Here is a 24,894-nt window from a genome sequence, read left to right as displayed (position 1 = left end):
GCGTGTTGTGGCTTCACAAATGCTTTGCTGCATACCTCGGTTGTAACGAGTGGTTATTTCAGGCAAAGTTGCTCTTCTATCAGCTTGAATCAGTCGGCCCATTCTCCGCTGACCTCTAGCATCAACAAGGCATTTTCGCCCACAGGACTGCCGCATACTGGATGTTTTTCCCTTTTCACACCATTCTTTGTAAACCCTAGAAATGGTTGTGCGTGAAAATCCCAGTAACTGAGCAGATTGTGAAATACTCAGACCGGCCCGTCTGGCACCAACAACCATGCCACGCTCAAAATTGCTTAAATCACCTTTCTTTCCCATTCTGACATTCAGTTTGGAGTTCAGGAGATTGTCTTGACCAGGACCACACCCCTAAATGCATTGAAGCTACTGCCATGTGATTGGTTGATTAGATTATTGCATTAATGAGAAACTCCTAATAATCCTTTAGGTGAGTGTATATCACGGCCTGAAGTGTATGAACCACTCAGATTGCTTGTTAGTGTACAGCCATGACAGTGGTAATCTTCTTATCTAACATTTTCCACTATAGCAAGTAAGCATATTTCCCAAATGTTGAACTAATTCTTTAATACATAGGCATACATCAGTACATCATGCTGCCCACACTGCATGCCAGAGCCACAATCTGGGAAAACCCTGTGTGTGAATGGCTCATGTCCACAACCAGGTTTATATGCAGGTTTGTCACAGTTCAGTTTTGGTATGTTACAGTAAACATGAGTTACCGTTATGTTATGTATGGATGGCTGAAAACAAAAGAAACAAAAAGTCTATGGATGACTAACCGACCGATACATCACATGTATTATGTTAATTCTCCAATATAAAAACAACATCAACTGTTTTCCATTAAGATTACTAGTTAAATATGCACATTTTAATCTACAATGTTGAAACCAAACAAAAAACATATTTTTCATTTTTTTGTATTAATAACAGAATTATTACACTTTATTCCATAATAAACATTACGGAGAATAAGTACAGTGGAGCTAGACTGGGTAATGCTGCAGAACTGAACTATATCGGTAATACTTATGATAAAAAGCAGACCTGAAAAAAAAGAGAGGATGCACTTTTGCTGTAGTCACTATATGGAAAATAATGTGACGTGTAGTGTATTGATTTGGCCATGTAAGAGCAGGGTTAGGGCAGACAACTGCCCTAACCCTGCAGGGTAAATGGGGGAGCATCCTCTCCACTGGCACACTCCATAGCAAATATCCTACTCTGCCTCAGTCTCTGTAATTGAATTGTCCATCTCTGTAGCACATAACCCTACTGATCAAATGGAATTTTTTTCTGTCCAAATAATTTTGTATAAAGGAGTAATACATTTTAAACTTTAACAAATCAGATCGTTTCAGACCGTTCTCATCTCAGGGTGTCCAATACCAGCGCTTTCAGAAAAAGTGACAAAGCGTAGTTAATTAGCGTAGTTATGCATTCAGTTTAAAATGAGAGGGAAATATCTGATTATGCTAACCTAACTGGTGCTGTCATAAAAGTCAAGATTTTTGATATAACCTTTCTTTAATTTGAACAAATTTTTGTGAAATCTAAGTTAAATCTTCCTAGTTCACATCATTATTTAACAGAATTTTAATCAGGTCATATATGTTGACCATATTCTTCAACCTATTTTACTCTTTAATCTCAACGGGGACCTAGCTAATGTTACTTTTGTCAGTTCAGGTAGCTATGCAACAGTTACACCTGGCAGTTGCAGGGTGTCAATATTTAACTAGCATGTGTGGTACAACCACACATGCTAGTTTTAATTTAGTGATGTGTAAATCGCCAATTAGCACTTACATTAACTAGGCTAAGCTAAATTTGAACTTGGGAACAGCTGATGCAACCGACTCCTGATGAGCTGGAAATAAAAACCAAGTCAAAGAGAGAGATAAGCTGCAAAAAAGAATGAAATTGAACAGCCTCAGACATAAATTTGTTCTTTTTTTTTAACTCTCATGAGTGGCCAGCCTATAATACTGGATGAGCAAAAATGTGTTCAGTTTTGAATCTGCTACAAGTGTATTAAACATCTACAATAAATTTAGGATTTTTACTCTAACACTGACTTCACATTATCAGCAACTTGTGTGAAGAAGTCTCTGACATTATGTAGTGGTATGTTTCGATCTCCTGTTGCATACATTTAAATATAGATATTTAAAATCACCCTAAAATGTTCAGGTGTGGTCAGCTCTATCAGATAATATTGGAAAAAACGGGCAGGGCTGCACACAGTGAGAGTGCTGCCCCACACGTCAAGGTCAAACCATATGCCCTCAGAGGGTCCACTTGTGGTTCAGGAAGCTAAGAAGGAGTGGATGTAAAGGCCCCTCTTGGAATAATCCTTAAAAATGAGAAGTCAACTTTTCCAGGCAGTACCAAAAGAAAACTACAAGGTGTGTAATTTGAAGCCAAGTAACAAATACATGCTTGTATGTGAATACAGCACAGGACACCAAGACAGTCAACCCAGTTAATGTATATAAAATTATTTTTCTTCCACTAAAAGCTGGTAGAGGACAGTCACGTAGGATAATCTTACTTGGAATCTCTCTCCTGTCATGTCAATTCATTACCATTAAACGGTTCATTAAAGTTTGTATAATTCAAAAACTCTCAGGGAAAACTGTGTACATTTTTAAATACTATGGATAATTGAATTATTGTATCATTAAAGTCAGTATTGGACATATTAACCACCTGTAATATCTTTATGGCACAAAACGGCATGAGCTGTAGGTTTATGGACATGAAGCAAATAATTAGACTTATCAAATGTGCTAAAACACACTGTTCACGCCAAAGTAGAAATGTGAAGCACCGCTGCCTCGGTGGAATGTAGTGAAAGGCTGAGACTAGTGTGAACTGCACCAACAACATTCTCAAACATTTTATGGTTGTCATTTTGTGCAGAGAACGTAGTGAATAGCACTGCCACAATTTAACTTTACTAGTCCATCAGAAAAAGCATAGCTCAATCTAAGAACTACCTCTTTTTCACACCGTGAACCGGGACTGAATTCCTTTTTGTCTCCTTATAATATAGTAAACTCAAGAAATTGTGGAGGATAGAAGAGTAGGAAAGGATGCTGTAAAGCTGCTAGTAAGTGGCTGATGGATTTACATTCCTGACTTGTGTGTGCAATTTGGTAGTAGTTCTAACATATTTTCTTATCCTTTTTAGGATTTTACTATAGAAACAAGTCCTGCTTTTCTTTTTATGTGAAACGGGAATTGGTGGAGTATACCGTTTTACCTGTCATTGATTATGGTGATGTTGTACTTGAATGCTCACTGTCTTAACATGCTGGATAACGTGTTTCATGGGGCTCTGAGATTCATTACAAACTGTGGACCTCTTACTCACCACTGTGTGTTATATTCAAAGTGAACTGGCCTGCTTTATATATACGCCGCCTCAGCCATTGGCATGCTTTAAAATCCATTCTTGGCTAAATGTCTCTTCTCTTTTTAACTTGAAATATAGAAAACACAATCTCCGTTCTCAGGACACTTTAATGCAATTTATTGTTCCTAAAGTCCAAACAGAACTGGGAAAGAGTCCATCCCATAAAATTTTCCACCTTAAAGATGATTCCTTGCTTTAAATAATCTTTAAAGCTGCTATGATCAATATTTTTATACAGTGGATAACAATGGATCAAATAACTATGTGTAATGTGAAAGGTGTCGGTCATAGTGATAATCGGTAAATATCACTCGACTTTGCATTTCGCCTCAGCTCTTCGAAGCACCTTGCAGTGTCATTTTCAATTTTCAATTTAAATTTGCTTTTATTGCCATGAACGTCAGAAGAAGCTTTTTGTTTTTGTTTTTGGACCAGCATTCATTGGTGTTTTTTCTGGATGCAGCTGCTGCTGTTTTTAGCAAAAAGCTTGGATAAACTCCCTATATGCTGCCTCTCCAGCACCAAAGACCAAATAAAGTTATCAACTAGCTGACAAACGGAGCACAGCTTTTAGCTGCAAAAGAGCTAGACATTCCCCTCAGGAGTTAGCAGAAATCAAGCAAAACTAAAACGAGAGTGAAAATTACATTTATCAGGCAGCCAGAGAAACAACTCTGAATGAATGCTAATGTTGCTCTGTATATCTGCTGGATGTGTAACTAGGCAACTGTTTGCTAACAAGTACATCATATCAACCTTATAAGATGATAATGTGTCAGTGTTGTTTTACAACAAAGATCTGAGGCACATCATGTCACTGCTACATTCCCATTTTCATTCCAGCCATGACCTTTGTGATTCTGCTTTCTCCGTCAATGTTTCTTGTCACTTACCACTGTCTAATACAGGCAAAAATTATCAAATCATGTGGCTGTCAGACCAGAAACCATGTCAAAACAACCACCACCATCACTGTAACTCAAATGAGAAGACGTTAGAGTCTGTCCAGGAGGCCCGCTACACACAGACACACTATTGTTGATGAGCTCAAGCCCAGCTCACACGCTGCATACCAGATTCAATCCACAACCTATCTCAGAATGCTGCACCTCCTGGTAATCTTGGCAAACCCTTGATCTATGTAAACACCTGGCTGCTATGTTATCACTGCAGAATAAATAGTCTTACAAAGGAGTATATTACACTGTTTACTTATAATGGTGTGAAAACAGACCATCACATAACACTGGGTGTTTTACTCTTACCGGACAGAATTACGAATTACTCTGATAAAGAAAACAAGTTGTGGTTTACTCTATTAAGTGTTGTTTTTCTAACACAGCAGCCATGCCGCCATCTGCATGTAGCATACAGGGTCCAGAGGATTAGGAGTTACCTTTTTATATTTATGTACATAATTAGTAAAACTTTGCACATGATATGGGTTCAGTAACTGCTGTGTTTTAGCAGCTGGCACCAGAGAGTAACAAAAATTAATTTTGTTGAAATGTAAAAATTAGTAGGCTACTTGTAGGGCAGTTGCAAAAACAATAGTGCAATTCAGTCAAACAAACTCATCTGTAATCAGTAACTGCATTTATATGATTGCTGTCTTTGTTAAATTTTTAACTTTCAATGCTGAGGTCATAACTTTAAACTATGAACTGACGGAGGACTTGTTAACACTTACTGGGTATTGATTCAGCCGGTCATATAACAGTGTAATGAGAAACATTGTCATCGAAGCAGCATATTTTGTTCTTGGCCTGCACATTTAACGCAACTCTTCAGAATGGTGGTGGTAAGCGCATCTTCTGTGCACAATCATGCAGTCACCTTTCTTCTCAGCACACGGTGTCATCATTTTGTGACTCATGACCAAGTGACACTGAGCTACAGGACCAGTCAATAAGTGTGACTACTAATTACAAAAATAATCAAGGCTTTCCTTATTGTTTTAAAACAAAAAATAAAATCTTTGAGGATTCTGTAGGCCTACATGTTAACAGGCAGGTTAAGTTCTACTCCACTCTATTTGTCAGCCTCTTTGAATTCACTCCTCCCTTCCTGTTCAACCTCTGTTCCACCAACTTTCAGTTCTCTGTGCATTTTGCCATTTAAGAGTTTGTTTCATCAGCCTCCCTGAAAAGATGTGATATGATACTAGGCTTTTCTGTATGTGCAGATATAGGAATCTACTGGACAGTAATATTTGATCACCTCCTAATGTTATCCCAGATATTATGATTATTTTGTTAGCATTTAGCAACCACGTTAGCCATAGGTGCAGTATCAAAACTTGTAGATGCTGAGTGCTAACAAATTACTATTTTATTCGAGTTAAAACTTAAGCTTTTACTGTCTGTCACTCAAGTATGGACATTCAAGCAAAACTTTTTAGAAAGAGAGAGTCTAGGGCAAAATAGATTGTCTTGTTGTGTAGAAAAGCAGCTGGCTTAAAAGTGACGCCTTTCAAATTCCTGTTTGCTAGTTTTCAACTTGTGAAGTTTGTGTTTGGTATATATCATTATGTTCCAGTCCGTTCCCCAGATTACATTTTAAATACATTTTTGGTTCCTTTTTTAGCTATAATTTGGCTTCTTTGTAGCAATTTTATGTTTCTTTATAAACAAAAGAGATAATTGCCAGACCACTTACAGCCAAATAATTAGGCAAACTGACATTCAGCATAACAATATGACTATCCTTTGCAGCAGTACTGGTGGATCTGAGGTCTAAATGTACAGGGGAGCATACCTATGTCAATCTATTTGATTTTGAAGGTCTCTAAAAAAAATGTTACATCTGAGGTGGGGGGTTCTGTGGATACAATTTTATTCAAAATTTTGTGTGGGCTGGGTTTGATCCACAAAACTACCCTGAATGTTTTATTGCTGCATGTTTGAGTGGTAAGCTTTGACCTTTGGTGATTCCGTGACTCCAACCGTTTGATAAGTTCCCTCAAGTGTAGCCCTATTATATTGAGAGTAGTGCAGGGAAACAGAAAACCCCTTTGACCAGTCCCCACAATAGCCCATGTCATACTAAGCGAATACAGAGCAGCAGGCTGTTGCACCAGCTGTATGTAAGTTCAAACTTAGCCTAGTTATAACATAAATTATTACTAAGTTGTGATTTAGGCATTTACTAAAATAAAAGTGGTTGCATGGAGATATGTTACCACATAGCTCTAAGTAACAACTTAATAGTTACACACCCATCAGGGTAGGTGTAAGTCTGTTTTTCTGCTGGGGAGCATCTTCAGGTTCCCATTATGTGCTATATAGAGCTCGGGAACATAGGACCCTGGGAGAGCACATTTGTAGAACTGAGGAACAAGCGGCCTTTTGTCATGTTCCCATTATGTGCCAAATAAATCTGGGGAACATAGGAATGACCCCTAATGTCCAGTACACAATGACCAACTGTTGGATTAAGATAGACCTATTGGCACACCTGTGGTGAAGGCTAAGCCAAAAAAAAAAAAAAAAGGGTAACTTATGCCCCTTTTATTAGAAAATAGTGTATAGCCTATACCTTTCATAGTAGACATAACTATTAACACTTATTCAAGAAGTGCAGTTAATTTTTGCTTAGCTTTGTCCTATACTTTGACTGTCTACAGCACACGTTAGTTACTATGGCGCCGGCATCATTTAAAACGTTAGCGGCAACAGTTGGACATTTTGTGTTGGCCCCGCCGTGTCTCTGTACCTTCATTAGTGTACTAGGCTTGTAGCAGCCCCCCCCTCTAGTTTCCCTCTTACGCAAAAAGCAGCGGAAGCTTGTGATTTGCTCAGCTCAGCCCTCCCTCTTCGGGGGTAACTTATTACGGGAGTTTGCAGGCGGAGCCGGTTTCCCTGAGAGATAAATTGTGTGCGGTACAATTGGTGGAGTCGGGTACGAAACTGCCCTTTTGCTTTTCCTGTGAGGGACAGTTCAGTCTAAGCTAAAACCAGCCGAATCAAACCGTTAAACCAGAAAATCCCAAAAGGGGGGAATATTACCGGGGAGCTATTATGTCGGGAAATAAAGACAGTGACGGAGGATGGAGGACATTTGTGTGGAATTCCGAGAAGAAGGAGTTTCTAGGACGAACTGGGGGCAGCTGGTGTAAGTAACTTACTCATGTCCCTTCATTTTACTGAACAAGAGTGCTGCTGCTGACAGGCGACTTTACAATGTCAAATAAACAGTGATGTAGCACTGAGGGAGTGGAAACTGCCCGCGCTCGGTGGGTTTTTTTCGTCCTCGTCTGTCTCCATTTCCTTAACGTTACTGCAACGTTACAGACAGCACCTGTTAGATCTCACTGGCTTTGACACGCTGCGTCGTGACTTCGCTTTTCAATGGAGGCTGTGTGTAGTGAAGTTGGTCTGTCGTCAGAATAAACTCACTGGTTAAAAAAAACAAAAACAAACGGGCTTATCTGATAGTTAACTTGCTAGACATGCTACAGGTCGTGTAGTCAAATATATGGCTAATCATTTGACAAAAAAAAAAAATCAATTGACTCAATTCGTTCCCTTGAATATTTGCTTTGACTGTTAACTCATGTTTTTTTTTTGACACGATTCAAGTCTAAGTTGTTGGTGGTTATGTTTAATACACGGCATTTGGAAATAACCCACCCTCGGCGTAGCCCACTTCGGGCCATTCATTAATAAACGTCCTCTGTGAAAAGGTCATCTTGAAGGACAGTGTGGTGGGCCACGACTTTACACTAAATCAAATGGTGAAAGTTGGGTTGCTGTGTGCCTCACTGGTCCCCCTCTTGTATATTAGCCTACTAAAGAGAGTAGAAGAGAAACAGAGGACGTTGTATCCCTCCCAAGCTGAATAGCTAATCTATGGCTCATGTATACGGGCCTGGTTATGCTTTAACCCCCTTTTCACTCAAACCCCAGATTAATGGATCCAACTCTAATCTTTTTACCACTGTTTTCAGTACCTTAAGTCAGGGGAATGCTCGCCTAATACGGTGAGCAGTGGTTGACAGGATAACTACACGCCATTATATAGCACCCATTAAGCTCACTAAACCGTTTAACTAAATATAAATGGCATTTTGTCCCCCTCATGTGTGAAACAGCCGGGTTCGGCCGCGCTTGGCAAATGGTGCTGTGAGGAGATCACGACTCACATGTCTCAAGGGCCGCCCCTCTCTATCTGCTAGGTATTTTTTTTCTCTCCCCGAAAAGAAAGGAAACATTAGTCGGTCCGTCTTTGCCAGTTTAAAGCGTTCTTTCTTCAGAGCTTACTAACAGCTCAAAGAAACGGAAGACTTCAGACTCATTCTCTGGCGAGAAATCACAGTTAATGTTGCCATAGTATCTCCGCCATAGCTGCTCTGTGGTAACATAGTAAATGGCGAGTTTATTGCGAACTTACAGGAGCTACTTTGAGATGAAAGACGTTATTGGCGTAGTAACGTCACCAGTCCTCTGCCACTGTGCATCTGTTACAGGCTCACTGCTGGTCTCTCTTGAGGGAGTGTGATGTCGCACTAACTAAAGGCGGGCGATGTTGCTCTAAAAGCAACAGGTACGTCTGTGCCCTTGAGTTGCAGAAACCATCACGGTCTGTCGCTACAGCCCATTTAAGAAATGTTCACTAATAAAGCTAGAGGGCGTTTGAGGTGATCAATTTTCTGTCTCTGTTATTTAAAAAAAAAAAAAAAAAAAAAGGAAATGACGAGTGTCAGATAGTGACGGGACACACCTCTTCGGCTCTACCAGTGTTTGTGTGTTCGTGTCGACATTTCAGACGCATCTGTGGCGAAATGTGCTGCCGAGCCGGTGGAGCGTGACTACGCTTCAACAAAAAGCCGTCAGTTAAAGCGGAGACATGAGTGAGGTGTGAATGTGGTGACTGCCCCTTCGCAACATGCTGCAGCAGTCTGGTGGGGGAGGTGCTCTCCATTCAAACTCTGCCTCTCACCACCAGTAGGCCTGCTCCTGTGCTATTTACATTTGTGGGCAACAGCGTTGATATCTGCCATTACTGACTACAAAATGGTGTTGTGTACTTTCACTATCACCCACGTGCGCTCATATGAAACTAATGTAATGTCGATCTTGTAAATCTCAGGTCATTGGCTATTAGTACAAGTGTGCCCCTTAGATGCCCACGAAGGCCTTGTTCTGCTTTTAACCAACTAAAAAATATTATTGAAACTAAAATGAACGGACAAGTGGCTGACAAAAGTTAGCACCGGTTATAACTTCACACTGTCTGACACTCTATTTGGCCTGAATTTCACCTGCATCCATGAGGACATTTTTTAATTCTGTTTTGCAAATACTTCTCACCCATAAAACAGGCGCTGATCGCACCACTTTTTACACAGCGTATTCTTAACAAATAATTGCACATGACTGTAATCCTACACAACTCACCTCAAAGTGTCCAAGTGTCAGTCTGTAGTTTCCTTCAGGTGCATCACACAGCAATCCTGCTATGGCTGCGCAACATTTATTCAGATGTTTTACTCATGTTTTTATTCAGTCCATGTTTCTGCTCAGTTTTTATAGCTGTGGTACAAGACACATTGCCTCATGCCATGTGCCGTCTACAGTTAATGGGTCGGGCCTCTGAGCACAAAATAAAGGGCCGCTCTGGATCGCATGTGCTGGAAACACTGCTCATGTGTTCTCAGTGTGTTTTTTTTTTTTTTTTGAATGCAACAAACTCACAGTATCAGATTAACACAAGGCGTGGGGAGGGCAGGCCCGGTCAGCCAACTGACTCCCCTGCAGACTTCTCAGTCTACTGCTTTGAACATGCAAATGGCAGCACAAAGGCATTTTGGGAAGGTGCCACAACAACAGCAGACCTGACAAGAATGGGAACGTGGCTGTCTGTCTGTGTTCAGGAAATCCAAAATCAGAAACAATATGATGCCAGGAGAGGGCTGTTACTGTTTGTCGGGGATTGGGGGGAAAAGATCGGGCATCAAATACCGAATGAGAAGTTATTTAGGTAGCAAGAAGACCTTTTTCGATACATTTCAAGGCCATGTGCTCTTAATGGCTATGTCCCTCCAACAGAAACATAAATATGCAGGGTAGTAAGATATTTACATCAATTGAAAATAGATGTGAATATATAAATATTAAAATGACTCCCATAGGTGCATGGAAAATCAGATTGACCTATTACTGCAAAAAGTGGACAGTAAAGTTATTTTGGGCTACTTTCAAGGTATCCAGTAGGATCAGACAATACACAGTTTCTGGAGATACTCCTGAAGTGTGAGATCGCCACAAAAAAACATTTGATCAATTTACCAATCACGACCACAGTATTACACCGCAGTGTTGTATAGCTGGATTCAAACAATCGGGCTGATCTAAAGATGGATGGGGGGAAAAAAGTAATTACTTGCATAAAACACACAGCCTACTGAGGGTAGTGTCGATTTATCTTTTCTCAAGAAATGCTAATTACAAGTTTCTGTCTACAACAACGGCACCAATAAAGCCAGAGAAAGTAAAAGTGAAGCCTTGCTGTTCAATTAAATGAGGACGGTGTTTTCATGCTGAACCTGTTGTGATAGGCGACACTGGGGGCGAAGGAGCTCCGCGTCAGGGTGGCTAGAAATGCATGGTGACTCATCCATGTAGAACTGGAACTGCAGCCCTCCTGCTGTTGCATAATTGGAGTAAATTTTAAATTGATGAAAACAAAAAAAAACCCTGCCATTGTTGTAAAATGGCTTCCATAATGAGGAGAGAAAGGGATCATACTGTGTTGAAGTAGTTTTTGAAGGATCTATTAAATGAAATTCCTGTGGTTTTTCTTGGCTCCTGGAGGTTCTGTTGACATTTGAAGGTTTTAGGTGCCAACTGTCTAGAGATACAAGACAACTAAACTAAAAAGCCAAACCAAAAGCTATGACAATGAGTGTTAATCAGTTTAAGGCCTGCTTTAATTGTTTTGGTCTAGGAAATGTCAAATGTCAATTTTCTAGAGTTCAAAAACCTGAAAATATTCAGTTCACAAGCCAAAATCAGAGAATGTTTGGCATTTTTGCTCCATAAATGAAAACAATTAATTATCAAAACATTTGCTGATGAATCAGTAGATCCACTTCTTGTTTTATAATTAATGAAATGTACCTTTTCCCCTGCAGTTAAAATCCTCTTGTTCTACCTGATATTCTACGGATGCTTGGCTGGAATTTTCATTGGGACCATTCAGGCACTGCTGCTCACGTTAAGTGACTACAAACCCACCTATCAGGACAGAGTCGCTCCCCCAGGTAAATTCATTCTTTTTTACTGCCTTTTTATGAGTGATCTGCTGCATTACTTGATGTTTCAGTAGCAGCTCACATGTTAAAGCAAACAGCAGCATCGAAAAGAGTAGTTCTAATTCAAGGTGTATCAGACTAGAAATGTTCTGGGCTAAGTCTGTGTGAAGATGTGGCTGTCTGTGGTTCATGCAGATAGAAATGTGTGTCAGGGTGTGCCTTTAAGCAGCTACTCTATCAGAAGTCTTTCTGACCTTAGATAGGTTCAGCCATTTTGTCCTTCACTCCTCTCAGCCAGTCAATGTTTCCCCCCTCAGGCTACAGGGGAACTGTTGTAGCTTACACCCATTGTGGCTGAAACGATTCATGTGTCACGGCCGGCATGTTTACATACACATGTGTGGCAGCTACCATTTGGTAGGGAAAAAAGGAAAAAGATTGAGTTTAGTCCCGGCTAAGAGGCCTCTAAGCTTGTGGAGAAGAATTCTAATCTGTACTCTTGTGAAAACATCACACACTGCTACAGCCACACTATGGCTGTTTCAAAATTTCCTGCAAGCTTGGTGATGGTGTAGATTTTAATTGCCCAGCCTTGTCTCGCTGTGCCAGTACTTGTTTGCAGCGCACATGCTGTAGCCATGGCGGTATTTTTAGCAGCCGTTGTAAATGACTGGCTTCACGAACGCGGGTTAGTTTGACTGCCGTTTTTCTTGTCAACCTTCCACGACTGTTGACAATGAAAGAGTTGCCTGGCGGAGAAAAAGAGTGCTGAGCACTTTGAGCTGAAGCAAGTTTCCAGTAGTGGCAAGATAAAGGAAGCAGGGAGTAGTTTTTTATTTTTTTTTTCAGAGCTCAAGCCCGCCTCTCACTCTGGGGCTAAAAGTTTCCATTGTGAGAGAGACACACGTGAGAGTGGATGGGTGGGGGCAGGGGATTGGTGGACTTTCACAAGCCACCACTGAAATTCGAATGACTAAATGTGAGTTCCCTGTCTCTGCTGCACAAATACCCCAGACCTTCCTCATAACTACAGCAACAAATAAACAGATCCAACAATGAGGCTGGGAAAAGGCTCAGAACTGTGATGTTTCCTTTCACTCCTCTTACCCATCTCAGTCTCTTCATGCCACGCCTCGCTGAGGCGCTGTGCACAAGGTCTGTGGAAAATTACTGCTATAAAGAGCTGACAGAGACCATCTGAGGAAATCCCTAAGACCCCACATTGTGTGTTGTCCTAAGATAATAGACCAGAGACTCTACAAAGAATAGCTTGCGTGATAGACAGACTTGCAGATGTCAGGAACTTCACTTCACAAGCAAAAAACAGTTTATATTGTGTTTTCCTCAAGTTGCTGCATTTAAATCATTTAACTCTTATAATCAATGTTTCCCCCTTTTTAATTAGTAGTTTCTTATCAATAAAATGTTCTGTGTTTTCAGGTCTATCACACACCCCACGCTCAGACAAATCTGAAATTGCTTTCAACAAGGATGATAAGTCTACATATGAGAAGTACACCAAAAGCATGATGAGTTTCCTTAAACAGTATGATGAGGAGCGTCAAGTTGATACCATGAAATTTGAAGACTGTGGAGGCAAGTATGAGCCAATCGTCAATCAAGATTTGTCATATTCATGTATTTAGCTATATTAACAATACAAAGCCTACAATAATAATATGTTCTCTTAATTTCATGTAAATACTGGTTGGAATTTGCTCTGGCTGTATTCACTTTGTGTATTTATAGGTGTAATGTGTCTTTTTTTTGTGTGTACCATTTGCAGACACTCCTCAGACATACAAGGACCGCGGACCTCTGGAAGATAAAGATGGACAGAAGAAAGCTTGCCGTTTCAAAAGGTCTTTGCTCGGTAGCTGCTCAGGGGTGCTCGACGACTCTTTTGGCTTCAAGGAGGGAAAGCCCTGCCTTATTGTCAAGCTCAACAGGATTGTTAACTTCAGACCAAAGGTAGGTTTACTGCACACTTACAACATTATAGCTTTCATTATTATAGGTGCATTCACACTGATAAAGGCGACTGAGTTTGACAGGACAGATAGAACACGGTCATAAAACTAGTAGCACACAGTGTAAGTGTTAACTGATGTTACCAATCTGATAAATCCTTCGGGATCAATGAAAGGAGCCACTACTTTGTTAGATGTGTTGAATTATAAAAATGTGGAGATTTTCACCTTGCAACACAAAAGCAGCACAAAAACGTCACTGGAAATGTAAATCAGCCTTATCCAGGAACAATAAATCAGGCATTGCTCATACGTTTCATTGTTTTTTTTTTTTTTAAAGTCATATTTGATTGCATTTGGTCTTCATTACTGGCCCACTAGCTTTACAAGCCAAAGACATCCAACCACAAGTCAGATGTATTTGGACATATTTTTCTTATTTTTTTTTATGTCACTTGAATGCAGCAACATAAAGTATTACGTGTGCATGTAGGGTGCTTACTGTAATTTCAACCCACATTTCGGGGTATTTCCACCGTATTATACATCAGTTACGTGCACGTTGCACCATGTAAAACCACATGTTGTGGCAGCAGCCTGGTTCTGCTGCCCGCCAGTGAAACCTAACATAACCACCTGCTCAGGATGTTGTTCATCAACCAGTCTCTCTTTTTCTAGGCTCCTGCTAACAACGGGTCACTCCCAGAGGCTCTGCAGGCCAAAGCACAGCCCAACCTGATCCCCATTTACTGCAAAAATAAGGTGCGTTTGATATGTGTTTTATATATACTAGTAAATTATTTGTCTATAGTATTAATTCTGTAAAAAAAAAGAAGTTAATTTTAAATCAAATTCAACCGTTGGGTTTGCAGAGAGAAGAGGATGAAGCCAAGATTGGAGAGATCAAGTACTTTGGGTTAGGCGAAGGCTTCCCTCTTCAGTACTACCCATACTACGGCAAACGGCTGCACCCCCAGTACCTGCAGCCTCTGGTGGCCATTCAGTTTACCAACCTCACTCTCGGTCAGGAGCTCCGCATTGAGTGTAAAGTATATGGAGAAAACATTGACTACAATGAGAAAGACCGCTACCAAGGACGTTTTGATGTCAAGTTCACAATCAGCTCAACATGACCTCAGCCATGATGAGCACTTTCATTTTGAAACAAATAAAATGTAGAGCGATTCTAAAAGAGTTCAGATAAACCCCACTAGTCTCTGAACATTCATAATATACAGGGCCTACACTTAATCTGTGTGCTTTACATTAGCTTTTCTGTGTGTTTGTCGAGGGTTAGAATGTAAAATACAAGAGTAGCAATAGCAAATATTTATTCTATTGTACAAGAAAATATTCCGTGAGCCATGGGATGTGTTCATCTATTACTGTAAAACTGCAATTCCACTACTGACGTGTAGCGAGCTGTGTTTCTGTCCCCGAGTATTTCACCCTAATGTGGTTTCTATATATTTTTTGGAGTGTCCAGTGCTGTAGTCCAGTCCTGTTGTAATCTCTTCTGTCTTATGTCAGCTTTAGTGGTCCAAGGTGTGTGCGTGCGCTCGTGTCTGTGTGCAGGTGTTTTAGTTTATGTGAGTGTGTGGAGTGTGTGTTAATGTGCTCTGACTAACTGAATTACTAGCTAAGGTACTCTGAACCTTTAAGGCCCATGTATGAGTAAATGACTGCGCTCCATGGAATTTTTTTTTTTTTTTTTTTTTATTTTTTTTTTGGTCTGTTTCTTTATCCAAGTTGTCCAAGTTGACTGTGGAAGAATACATTTGTACACCTTTTTTTCTTTGTTGTTCACCTTAGCTGTAGGATATTGTTTGATGACATTTCTGTTTGATACTCTTACATCTGTTCATTCTTAATTCATAGTGTAGAGCTTTGTGGGTCCAGCCTAGAAGACTGTCACCTCCATGGAAACAGTGGCAACTCAGTGCTTTTGAAATCTGTTTTGCTGGAGACATCACATGACGTGATGCTACTTCCTATTGAATGTTTTAGCCATTTTCATGGTGGAAGAATTTTATATTTATGCAGTTGTAAATTTTTTTCAAAGTTTAATGTATGAATCCAATACCAAAGTCGCTGGTCAAAAAGTTAAAGAATATCAGAGGCAATGCAGTATCCCGTGTAATAAGATGTTTAGTTGGTGTGAAATACTTAATTCAATGTTAAAGATCAAAACACTTGGCAGGACTCTACTCTTGTCACTTTATTTAATCTGCACAAGGCTGAAACAATAAACAGAAAAATGAGTCAACTGTAAAGTCTTTGAATATGTAGTTGCATGTTTTCTCCTTTGCATTCACCCGTCCAAAATCTTGAAGAAATACTGCACCTGTCAAAGGAATTGAGAAATGAATTGGAGAACCAACTGAATCAAACATTAACATCCAAGTATCAACCAGTCCTTCCTCTCTAATATTAGAATAGTGACATTGTGAAAGTTCAAGAGTAAATTCTCCTCTTCGCTTTCTTGGCCACGATGTCCCAGTCTTAGGAAAATGGCAGCTCAGTCAGTCACAGGCTAATGTTTAACAAGGAGGCATTTATCCAGGCCACAGATCAGGAGTTTTCCTGAACAATGACGCTTGATGGGTCAGACCCACTCCCTGCAAAACAATGGTTTTGTTTCAAATTCCTCTGCCATTCTTGTTCTCCTCAAAACCAGTGTGAGCTAAGGTTGCCCCAGCCCACAGAGCAGAGTCATGAGACTCGTCTAAAGGCACGGCTTGACAGAGTCAAGGGGATTTTGTTCTTGGATAAAGCTAAGGTAATTATTTATGCATGGACTGAAAGATAATTAGGAAACCTATTTGGTAGGATCAGAGGAACTACACATGAAATAATGGGGGTGTATTTTATGGAACATAGACGGTACAATGTGTCAGTGACATATCACCCACCTCCAGAACACCGTCTTCAGGGAGGTCTGTACAGTGAACTGCGTTTTTCACTTTGTCTTTGCCATAAAGAGCACGCAATGTGGTTGGACGAAGATGCCGGGAAATTTCCTGTTGAACAGAAACATCTAGACTGTGATTCCTTCACTGATGAAACAAATCATCTTATTTGCATGCAACTCCACAACCTTGAAACTAAAAACAATGAAATGAAAATATCAAGTCCTTTTCAAACTGAACATCCTGTGCAGTTGTATATTGGTAAGACAAAGTGTTTACTCAGCAAATGGACATGTGATCCTGTAGAGGAAGTGACAAAACACTGACACTCAGCAAAGGTTACTACACAGTAAATAGTGGACTATATTACCGCTGCTTCTTTTTTAAGTTGCAGAATGATAGAAATGTTAACCATAGCATAGTCAGTTGTTATAATACTGCAACAGGTATTGTTGATACTAATACACTTACTAATAACATTTCCATACCACTCCTCTCTATCAAGTGCAGTTCTAAAACCAATCAAAAATATTTTCACTACCGTTTACATATTTTCTCATCACTGTGCACAACAAATACTTTATAGAGACACTAAGTTCTCCTTTTTATTGCTTTGTGTACATGCAACAGCTTTATCATTAGTGTCTGGATATTTCCTATTTTCCGAGTAGCAAAGGGCAAGAGAACCTCCAAGGCTCTGACCTTGGGGGTTCTCTTGCCCTTTGCTACTCGGTGCCTCCAGGAAATGCAACCCTCCCACAGGGAGTGACAATATGTGAATCATTACTTCAGCAATGCAACTACTAGCTCTAAAGGGAAGCTAACATTATACAAGATATTGGGAAAAGCAAATCACGTGATATTTTATGCTTTAAAGAAACAGTATGGTTGTTTAAGTTGGGTCAAAGAGAATATACTTAATACTGAAATGAAGATTTATGCATCCACATAACACCAGCTAAGGTTGGATTTGTGCGGGTAAACCTTTCCTATGACATTTTGTTATCCAGTGGTTTATGAGTGTGCACACAAAAGGCAGGAACACGTTTCAAGGTCATACATCAACCCACCCTCCTCCTCCAAGCCAGTCATTGTCTCTTAAAACAAAAAAGCTTGGGGAAAACAAGTCCCCTGGTTCAAATGATTCTACTACACAACACTGAAATGTTAGTTCAAGGATCGTGGGAACTGTGGGTCAACTGTTTTAGCTCTTTTCCTACGAGTGTTGCAATTTGAAGTTACAAACAACTTATTGGTTATTTTTGTCAAATATGTGCCACTATGAAATTAACTAAATAGAGTAAGATGGTGATCATGGTAAACATAATACCTGCTTAACATCAATGTGTTAGTATTGTCATTGTGAGCATGTTGATGTTAGCATTTAGCTTAATGTACTGCTGTGGTAAGTACAGCTTCACAGAGCTGTTGGCATGGGTATTGTTCTACAGTAGCTTCCCCATTTGCAGTTCAGTGTCATTAACAGTGACAAGAGGTGATGTGAGGCGCTACATTTGAGAACTGTTTGGTCAAACAAACGGACACATCAAATGTCTTGTGAGAAATGTTGGTGGGTGTTAATGCTTAGCAAACTGAATTAACACTGCAGCAGGAGAAAACTCAAAATGAGTTGTTACTGGCTGAACTGTAACTGCGGTTTTTTGTCAAGTGCCATCATCTGGCTAATTGTAAGCATCAGATTGTGTTAGAAAGAATGAACAACAGAAGGATTGCTAATACTAAACTAAAAACCGTAGCCTGTGCTTAACTATCTGCAAAATAGCCCTGACCAGGTGAGTCCCGTGCTACATGAGACTAAAGCCAAAGATGGCAAAGGGGAAATTAGGGGGAGATTTACTTAGTGATAAAAGAATTCTTTGCTAAGCGCTGCTCTCTGTAATTGTATTAGTTACCCATGAGTGACCTGCAGTCAGAGTTTAATTTGATTTTAATGAGTCCCGTAGTTTGCTCAACTGATGTTCACACAGTGACTGCAGGCTTTTGTCGACAGTGACCTGGTGGTTACATGACCATCCAGAAATTCGAAAAGTCTCACGTCTGATCCTTCACGCACTGCTGAATGTTCAACCGTGCTCAAGTGAGCGAGTCAGTCACATGGCATATGGCCTTTTACTGCTACCAACTACTACATCTACTACTACTGTCTGTTAGGGCCACCTAAACATTGACCAGATTAGGAAAAATAACCTAAGCCTATTGCTATAATGTTCTATGTATATAAAAGGTGAATACAAAAGTCTCCCAAACAGGCAAAACATGAAGCTCTGTGGAAACTATTCATGGTTTCTCTGTAATATCCACTGATGTTACAGACCATGAAAGGAGCCAACATGGCAAAATCTAGTTACAATTTTCACCATTAAGTTTAATCAACAACAAACTTTACTGTTTTAAAAACAAAACTTGAAACATGAACATGTGTAATAAGGTTATATTTCTGCTCTACTCAGATGTATCTTTTCAGGGTAGTACAGTGTACTAAATTTAGCATAGTGGTCACCAGGGACAGCTGATATCTCTTTCCACAAAAGCATCACATGGGTCAAAAATCTATAGGAAAAGCATATTTTTTAACACGATGCAGGGACAGTATCTTAGCCTCATGTAACAGGATGTCCAGGCTTATTTCATCATCTCTCCCACTCATCATGTACTGTAACACAAAGGGAGGCAACACAGCATGTTGTGACTACCATGCACTGCTGCTGTGTAGTGGGGGGTGCCAGTGATTTATTAAGCTGCTGATATAAAAATGGAAATGTATACTTACAGTCTGTAAGAAAAGAAAACACTATGGACGAGGGTAGAGGGTACAGGCTGGGTCAGGACTGGCTAACAGAGGACTGTTGTGTCTGCCAACTCTGGTATCAGGACACATCACAAGACAGAGCACAATCTCATTACTGAGTGAGTGCAATGCAAGGCAGCTAAGGGTGTGGAGGTGTGAATACATGAGGATCCTTTATGTGTCATATATTTTAATGTTTCACAACTCTTCTCTGAGGGAATATTATTAATGAAATTGATATACCATCAACTCTAATATGATAAAGTGTGTTTGAGGTCACTTAATCCAGGTCAGCTGTACAGTCATGTGTTTATTCACACAAGACCCGTGTTGTTTATAGATTAGTCTTTGGAATTAATCAATAGCTTGTTCTTACCAGAAACAACTGGCCCAACAATTAAAAGATATTCTGACCTCTTCATACAGTCTGGCTTTACAGCGTTTGTCCAGTTCAATCGGCCGGCCTGATAATGACGTCTGGAATGTCTTTACTCACCGCATTTGAAAATGTACTGTACTTTGGTACTTAGCACAACAATGTTACATGGACACACACACGCCCTGTTGGTGACCACAGCAGCGAGCCTCTAACGCACTGAGAGTTTCTCTGAGATCTCAGTGCTGCTGTGACTTTCCATTTATCTCATGTATCAAATGACTGAACTGCACTGAAAAGAGTAGGAGTGCTAATGATTAGGTTGCTAGTCAGACAATGCTGAGGTGAGTCTGGAGGTCACAGACTGATGAAACTGCTCGTCAGCTAAAGGACAGAACCTCTGGCAGCAGCCTGAACTATATGAAATATACTGGTGAATTTAACAGTAAATACTGTATACTGCTGTGGTGGCAGCCCGGCTGACGGCGAGTGTCCTGGTTTTTTTCTCCTTTTGTTTGTCTGTGATTCAGTTTTTTCCCTGGTTTTCTCTGTTCTCTGCCTGCCTCCCTGTGTGTGTGCTCTCTCTCTCTCTCTCTCTCTCCCTCCGCTCCTGAGCCCAGCCAACGACCAGCACCTGCATCTTGTCAACCTCCTCCTCTGCCTGCCACACCTGCCAGCGATCAACTCCACCTCTGCCAGTACTTCAACCCTGGTTCTCCACACTACCTCGGCTTAATTGTCGTTGCTCCTTACCCGGTGCCACTTCAACATTCAAGCTCGCACGTATTTTGCATCCTTTCCATTTCCCTGTGCTTTGTCTCCGCTGTGTCTGACCCTGTTTGTTTGTCTGTCTGTCTCTCCCCAGGTTCACTCACCCTCGTCTTCAGTCAGTCAGCTGGGCTCGCCTCACCTGCCCTTTCCCCCTCGGACTACCCCAATGGCGTCCTCCCAGTTCTCCTGTGCCTCCTCTCTTTCTCGGCCCCAGTGCCCCCCGGCTCTCTGGTCCCTGTCTCCTCGGTTCCCTGTACCTGTGTTTCCCCGGCATCCACCTCACCCTCAACCCCTTCTTTCTTCTAATAAAACCTGTCAAACCTGAGCGTTGCATTTGGGGCCACTCTGTCCCCACACCTGTAACAGTATACATTTCCCCCATATACAGTCAGTACACACTTATGCCACTCATCACTTTTGATATAATAATTCCACTGTAAAAACAATCCCAGTGCGATTGCCTCTTCACTGTGATTTTTCTACAAAGGACAATGTATGCTATTAAAGGTAACTTGTAAGATAATACAATTACATAAACATTCTGCACATATGATCTTTAAAAGGTGCAATGTATAAGAATAAAGATACTCTCCACCTGTCTAATTGATACTCCAAAAAAATAGGGGGCAGAAAATCATATCAGGTCATAACTGCTGATAATTGCCGTTAGCTAGTTAGCTCAGTTAGAGGTCCTATTAGCTTACAGAGTCCAGACCAGGACCGAACACAGCCTAAGAGGCCAACAGAGGTCAGTTCGACAACAGCGAAATACGGAGGGGAGGCTCAGATTATCAACTCTAAGTACAAAGTGGTATTACTACACAGGATGGGCCAGGGGTAGCTGCTTGGCATGCTAACTTCACTAGATATCTCTGCAAGACAATACAGAGATGTCTTCATAATATCAGAACTTTTACTTCTTCAGATTCTGTTAATAATGGTAGTTCATTATTTCAATGTTTTAAATCTCTTAAATTCTTAAACATTACACTTTTAAGGAGAGGGTAACTAATAACCTAAGAGAGGGCAGTTGCAAAGGTGTAATTATTTTGGTATCAATAAGCTATGGTGTAGCGTCAGCGACCTGGAAATCATTAGCTGATTACTTAACAATTTTACTGCTATGTGGCTACAATGTTAGTAACATTTTGACAGTGGTCTGGGAGGATTGATGGTTAAAGACAGAAAGAATAACAAACAATTCAGTCAGAAACAGAGGAAATAACATTAAAACTATTTTTAACTGGATTGACAGCTGAGTGGACACCTGCTGAACTTTTAGGGGAATTTGTGCAGGTATGTAGTCCCTCATTTTTATTGTAACTTAACAGTGATAGGAGGCATTAGATTTCACATCACGCACTAGCACAGCCCTGCAGCACTGGTTCCACAGTGCCTATGAACACACACACATATACACGTCTCTCTCTCTCTGTCACATACACTCACACACACACACGTTTATTTCATGGGCAGCCAGCTCATTTATCAAATCACTTATCAAATAAGCCACAAAATCTTTACTATGTACACTCAGCAATGGCCAAAACAGCATTCTCCAAAAATATCAAGTTTTTTTTGTCTGATTCAGGATTCTTTAAAACCAACAGGTGTTTTACTTTTCATGCGATTTGCTTTGAATCAATCAGAGCTTGAAACCAACTACTGAGCTCATAAAAATACAGGGATCCTCAGTCACCTAGCTTCCAGCTGCCTGGCTGGCTTAATGACTTCTCAGCATATGTATTCAAGGCTGCGATCACTTAACAAAAAGTTAACTCCGAAGATTTAGCCAAACTTATGCAGGATACAAGATAGAGTGCCACACGCAGCTGGCTGTACGTTCACACATAACTCAACAAACCTAAGCCTCAAGATGAAAAGGAGACTGGCTACTGAGTATATGTTACATATGAAAATGTTTTCTGTTGCCTGTCTTTAACAACAAGGGCATTTGAAAAACTCAGTTCAAAAGAAAGATGATGGCTGAATTGCAGATGATAGATTGATTTTCACCACACTTACCCCACCCTTTGACATTTAACTTGTTTGAGAGGTTTCTAGTGTAGAATATAATGAGCAATCAAATAGCAAATCATATTCGATATTTGACTCACTGGATCAGCGGGCCCACAGAATTCCCTGAATGACTGAGGAGCGTCGGTGCCATGGATCTCTAGGACCATGCAGGGTCCAGAACACAGCTCGGTCACCATGCTCTGCAGAGAGTGGACGTTTTACTTACATGAAGAATTATACTGATAAGGGTAATAAACCACTCAACTTCAAACATTTGATTATTCCTCTAGAACAGGGGTCGGCAAATAAGTCTGGTATTGGGCCAAATTTTTTTCAAGTCATTAGATGGCGGACCAGAACATATTCAATTGATTATTTATGATCCAGTATTATTTATTTATGATCCTCTATCAAAGTAATCTGGCCATGGGCCAGATATTATTGCTGGTGGGCCAGCTTTGGCTCGCCCATTGCCGACCACTGCTCAAGAGCTTAACAAAAGATTAGGCGTTTGTGTTTCTTTATCAAAAGTAACAACTGACAGAACTCTGATGCAGGTACTTGCTATGATGGCACAACAGCGTAGTGTTTATACTCACAGGATACTCTGTGACAACACCTTTGTAAACTTCATAGAATTCTTCTGCATTTGCCCGGTCCACGTTGAACTGTGAAAAGGAAATATTACTCATGAAACAACAATGGAATATGCATAATGCACTGAAGGAAAACAAAACAGTAGAGAGCACAATGAAGCGATTTCCTTAATCAAATAGAAATGCATTAATTACTGTATGTTTTTAATTGTCACAACAGCTCCATTATCACAGAAGACCTTTTTTAACTTCTGTAAAAAATACTAACCAATGTTTTAACAACAATAAAAGATATGAAATCTCCTCAGAACAAAGGCACTGCATGTCTTGCTAATATGTTATTTTATTCCCATTAATGCACACCACACTCTGCATGTGGCAACAGTGATTCAAAACCCTGATTGATTTATTTTTGTTCAACAGCCCAGAATGTGCATCACATCTGATGGGGTGAAACGAATGGACCGTGAGAGGTCACTGTTGGTGACGCTGACTTCAATTTTGAGGCAGTCAATACAGTGCACATATTGGTTACATGAGTACAGCTAGCTACGATAAATGGGCATATGAGCAGAAACCCAATATTCTTCTGGAACTAGTTTACATGAGTACAGTGAAAGGATGGCAGGCACAGCAAACGTATGAAAGACTCTGAAAGAACACAGTATAAGGAGAATTATTTGCTAAACTTTTACCATCTGAAGGGCTGAGATTTCAAATCCAGCTGTTGATATGGAGTTCAGGATCTTCCCCGTCAGACCTATGAACACATAAAAGCTGTTCTTTATGATCCCTAGGTTTACACAGATTGGCAAGCAAGTCATATAGTGCTACAATAAACTCTTCAATCTGATCAAAGACTTTCTGTAGCAGCAGTCACAGTAAAATTCATCACATGATCAAACTAATAACATTATTCTTATACTTATATTAGTTATTATTACTGCCATCCTAAAACTCTAGTTGTTATTATTACTCTTTTTCAGACCTAAGTGTTTTCTTATTTTGCAATGACCTCACGTAGTAGTGTCTCTTCTGGACAAAGAACATTGAGATTGTCTTACAGATGTCCTGTCTGTTAGAGGAGAGGAGACATTATTTTTGTCCACAGAGTCAACACTTTGGAGAGAGACATAAAGAGGTGTAGCTCTTGTCACTGTGGCCGTACATTATGGTAAAAATGGTACAACCACAGCGAGGAAGGTGCATCAGTGACAGTGAAGGTCAGACTGCTGCAGACGCACATAATTAAAAGAGGGCGCCAGTCTCATAATCTCAGTCTGACATCCTGATAAAAAGTAGCCTGTGTACTTGTCAGGAAGGATAATAGGAGTGTAATCGTGACTTTTGGTTTGGGCCTGGTGCAGCAGTGAGGGCTGATGAGTTTCTCTCTTATTTGGATAATCATTCGTACTCAGTCCAGTTATATGTGTATTAGGTAAGTATCACCTCCTGAGCTCTCTCTGCCCTCTACAGCCTGCAGCCAGCCTCCGATAGGCCCACACTCTGCACAGCTCCTCTCTCTGCCTTCTACAGCCTGCAGCCAGCCTCCGATAGGCCCACACTCTGCACAGCTCCTCTCTCTGCCCTCTACAGCCTGCAGCCAGCCTCCGATAGGCCCACACTCTGCACAGCTCCTCTCTCTGCCCTCTACAGCCTGCAGCCAGCCTCCGATAGGCCCACACTCTGCACAGCTCCTCTCTCTGCCCTCTACAGCCTGCAGCCAGCCTCCGATAGGCCCA

The 24,894-nt window shown here is 40.6% G+C and overlaps 3 protein-coding genes across 3 annotated transcripts in view; 1 reads left to right on the top strand and 2 right to left on the bottom strand.

Annotated features, from left to right (window-relative positions):
* The window catches only part of dpt (dermatopontin), a 28,297-nt gene extending 18,247 nt beyond the window's left edge, over window positions 1-10,050 (bottom strand). Inside the window, exon 1 of the mRNA XM_046048987.1 lies at window positions 9,847-10,050. The gene's annotated coding sequence lies outside the window, so the exon portion shown is untranslated. The remainder of the gene's footprint in view (window positions 1-9,846) is intronic.
* atp1b1a (ATPase Na+/K+ transporting subunit beta 1a) lies at window positions 7,134-15,945 on the top strand. The gene is made up of 6 exons (XM_046048986.1): window positions 7,134-7,561; window positions 11,583-11,711; window positions 13,143-13,298; window positions 13,489-13,673; window positions 14,351-14,434; window positions 14,545-15,945. The coding sequence occupies exons 1-6, from the start codon at window positions 7,468-7,470 to the stop codon at window positions 14,803-14,805; spliced, it is 909 nt and encodes a 302-aa protein (XP_045904942.1). The 5' UTR covers window positions 7,134-7,467; the 3' UTR covers window positions 14,806-15,945.
* Window positions 15,876-24,894, bottom strand: part of nme7 (NME/NM23 family member 7) — a 16,934-nt gene continuing 7,915 nt past the window's right edge. Inside the window, exons 8-12 of the mRNA XM_046048979.1 lie at window positions 23,848-23,912; window positions 23,156-23,224; window positions 22,655-22,756; window positions 16,585-16,692; window positions 15,876-16,016 (exon numbers count right to left, since the gene is read on the bottom strand). Coding sequence (XP_045904935.1) covers window positions 15,984-16,016; window positions 16,585-16,692; window positions 22,655-22,756; window positions 23,156-23,224; window positions 23,848-23,912 — 377 coding nt within the window. The 3' untranslated portion in view covers window positions 15,876-15,983. The remainder of the gene's footprint in view (window positions 16,017-16,584; window positions 16,693-22,654; window positions 22,757-23,155; window positions 23,225-23,847; window positions 23,913-24,894) is intronic.

The sequence above is a fragment of the Micropterus dolomieu genome, linkage group LG05 (assembly GCF_021292245.1).
Source record: "Micropterus dolomieu isolate WLL.071019.BEF.003 ecotype Adirondacks linkage group LG05, ASM2129224v1, whole genome shotgun sequence".
In the NCBI taxonomy this organism is placed as follows: Eukaryota; Metazoa; Chordata; class Actinopteri; order Centrarchiformes; family Centrarchidae; genus Micropterus; species Micropterus dolomieu.
This window is presented reverse-complemented; position numbering and strand designations above follow the sequence as displayed.

What these genes read in the sequence shown, in the direction of transcription:
- atp1b1a (XM_046048986.1), top strand. Translation starts at nt 7,468, where the DNA reads ATGTCGGGAAATAAAGACAGTGACGGAGGATGGAGGACATTTGTGTGG. An exon ending in GGACAGAGTCGCTCCCCCAG is followed by an intron (nt 11,712 to 13,142) that starts GTAAATTCATTC and finishes CTGTGTTTTCAG; the next exon opens with GTCTATCACACACCCCACGC. An exon ending in GAAATTTGAAGACTGTGGAG is followed by an intron (nt 13,299 to 13,488) that starts GCAAGTATGAGC and finishes TACCATTTGCAG; the next exon opens with ACACTCCTCAGACATACAAG.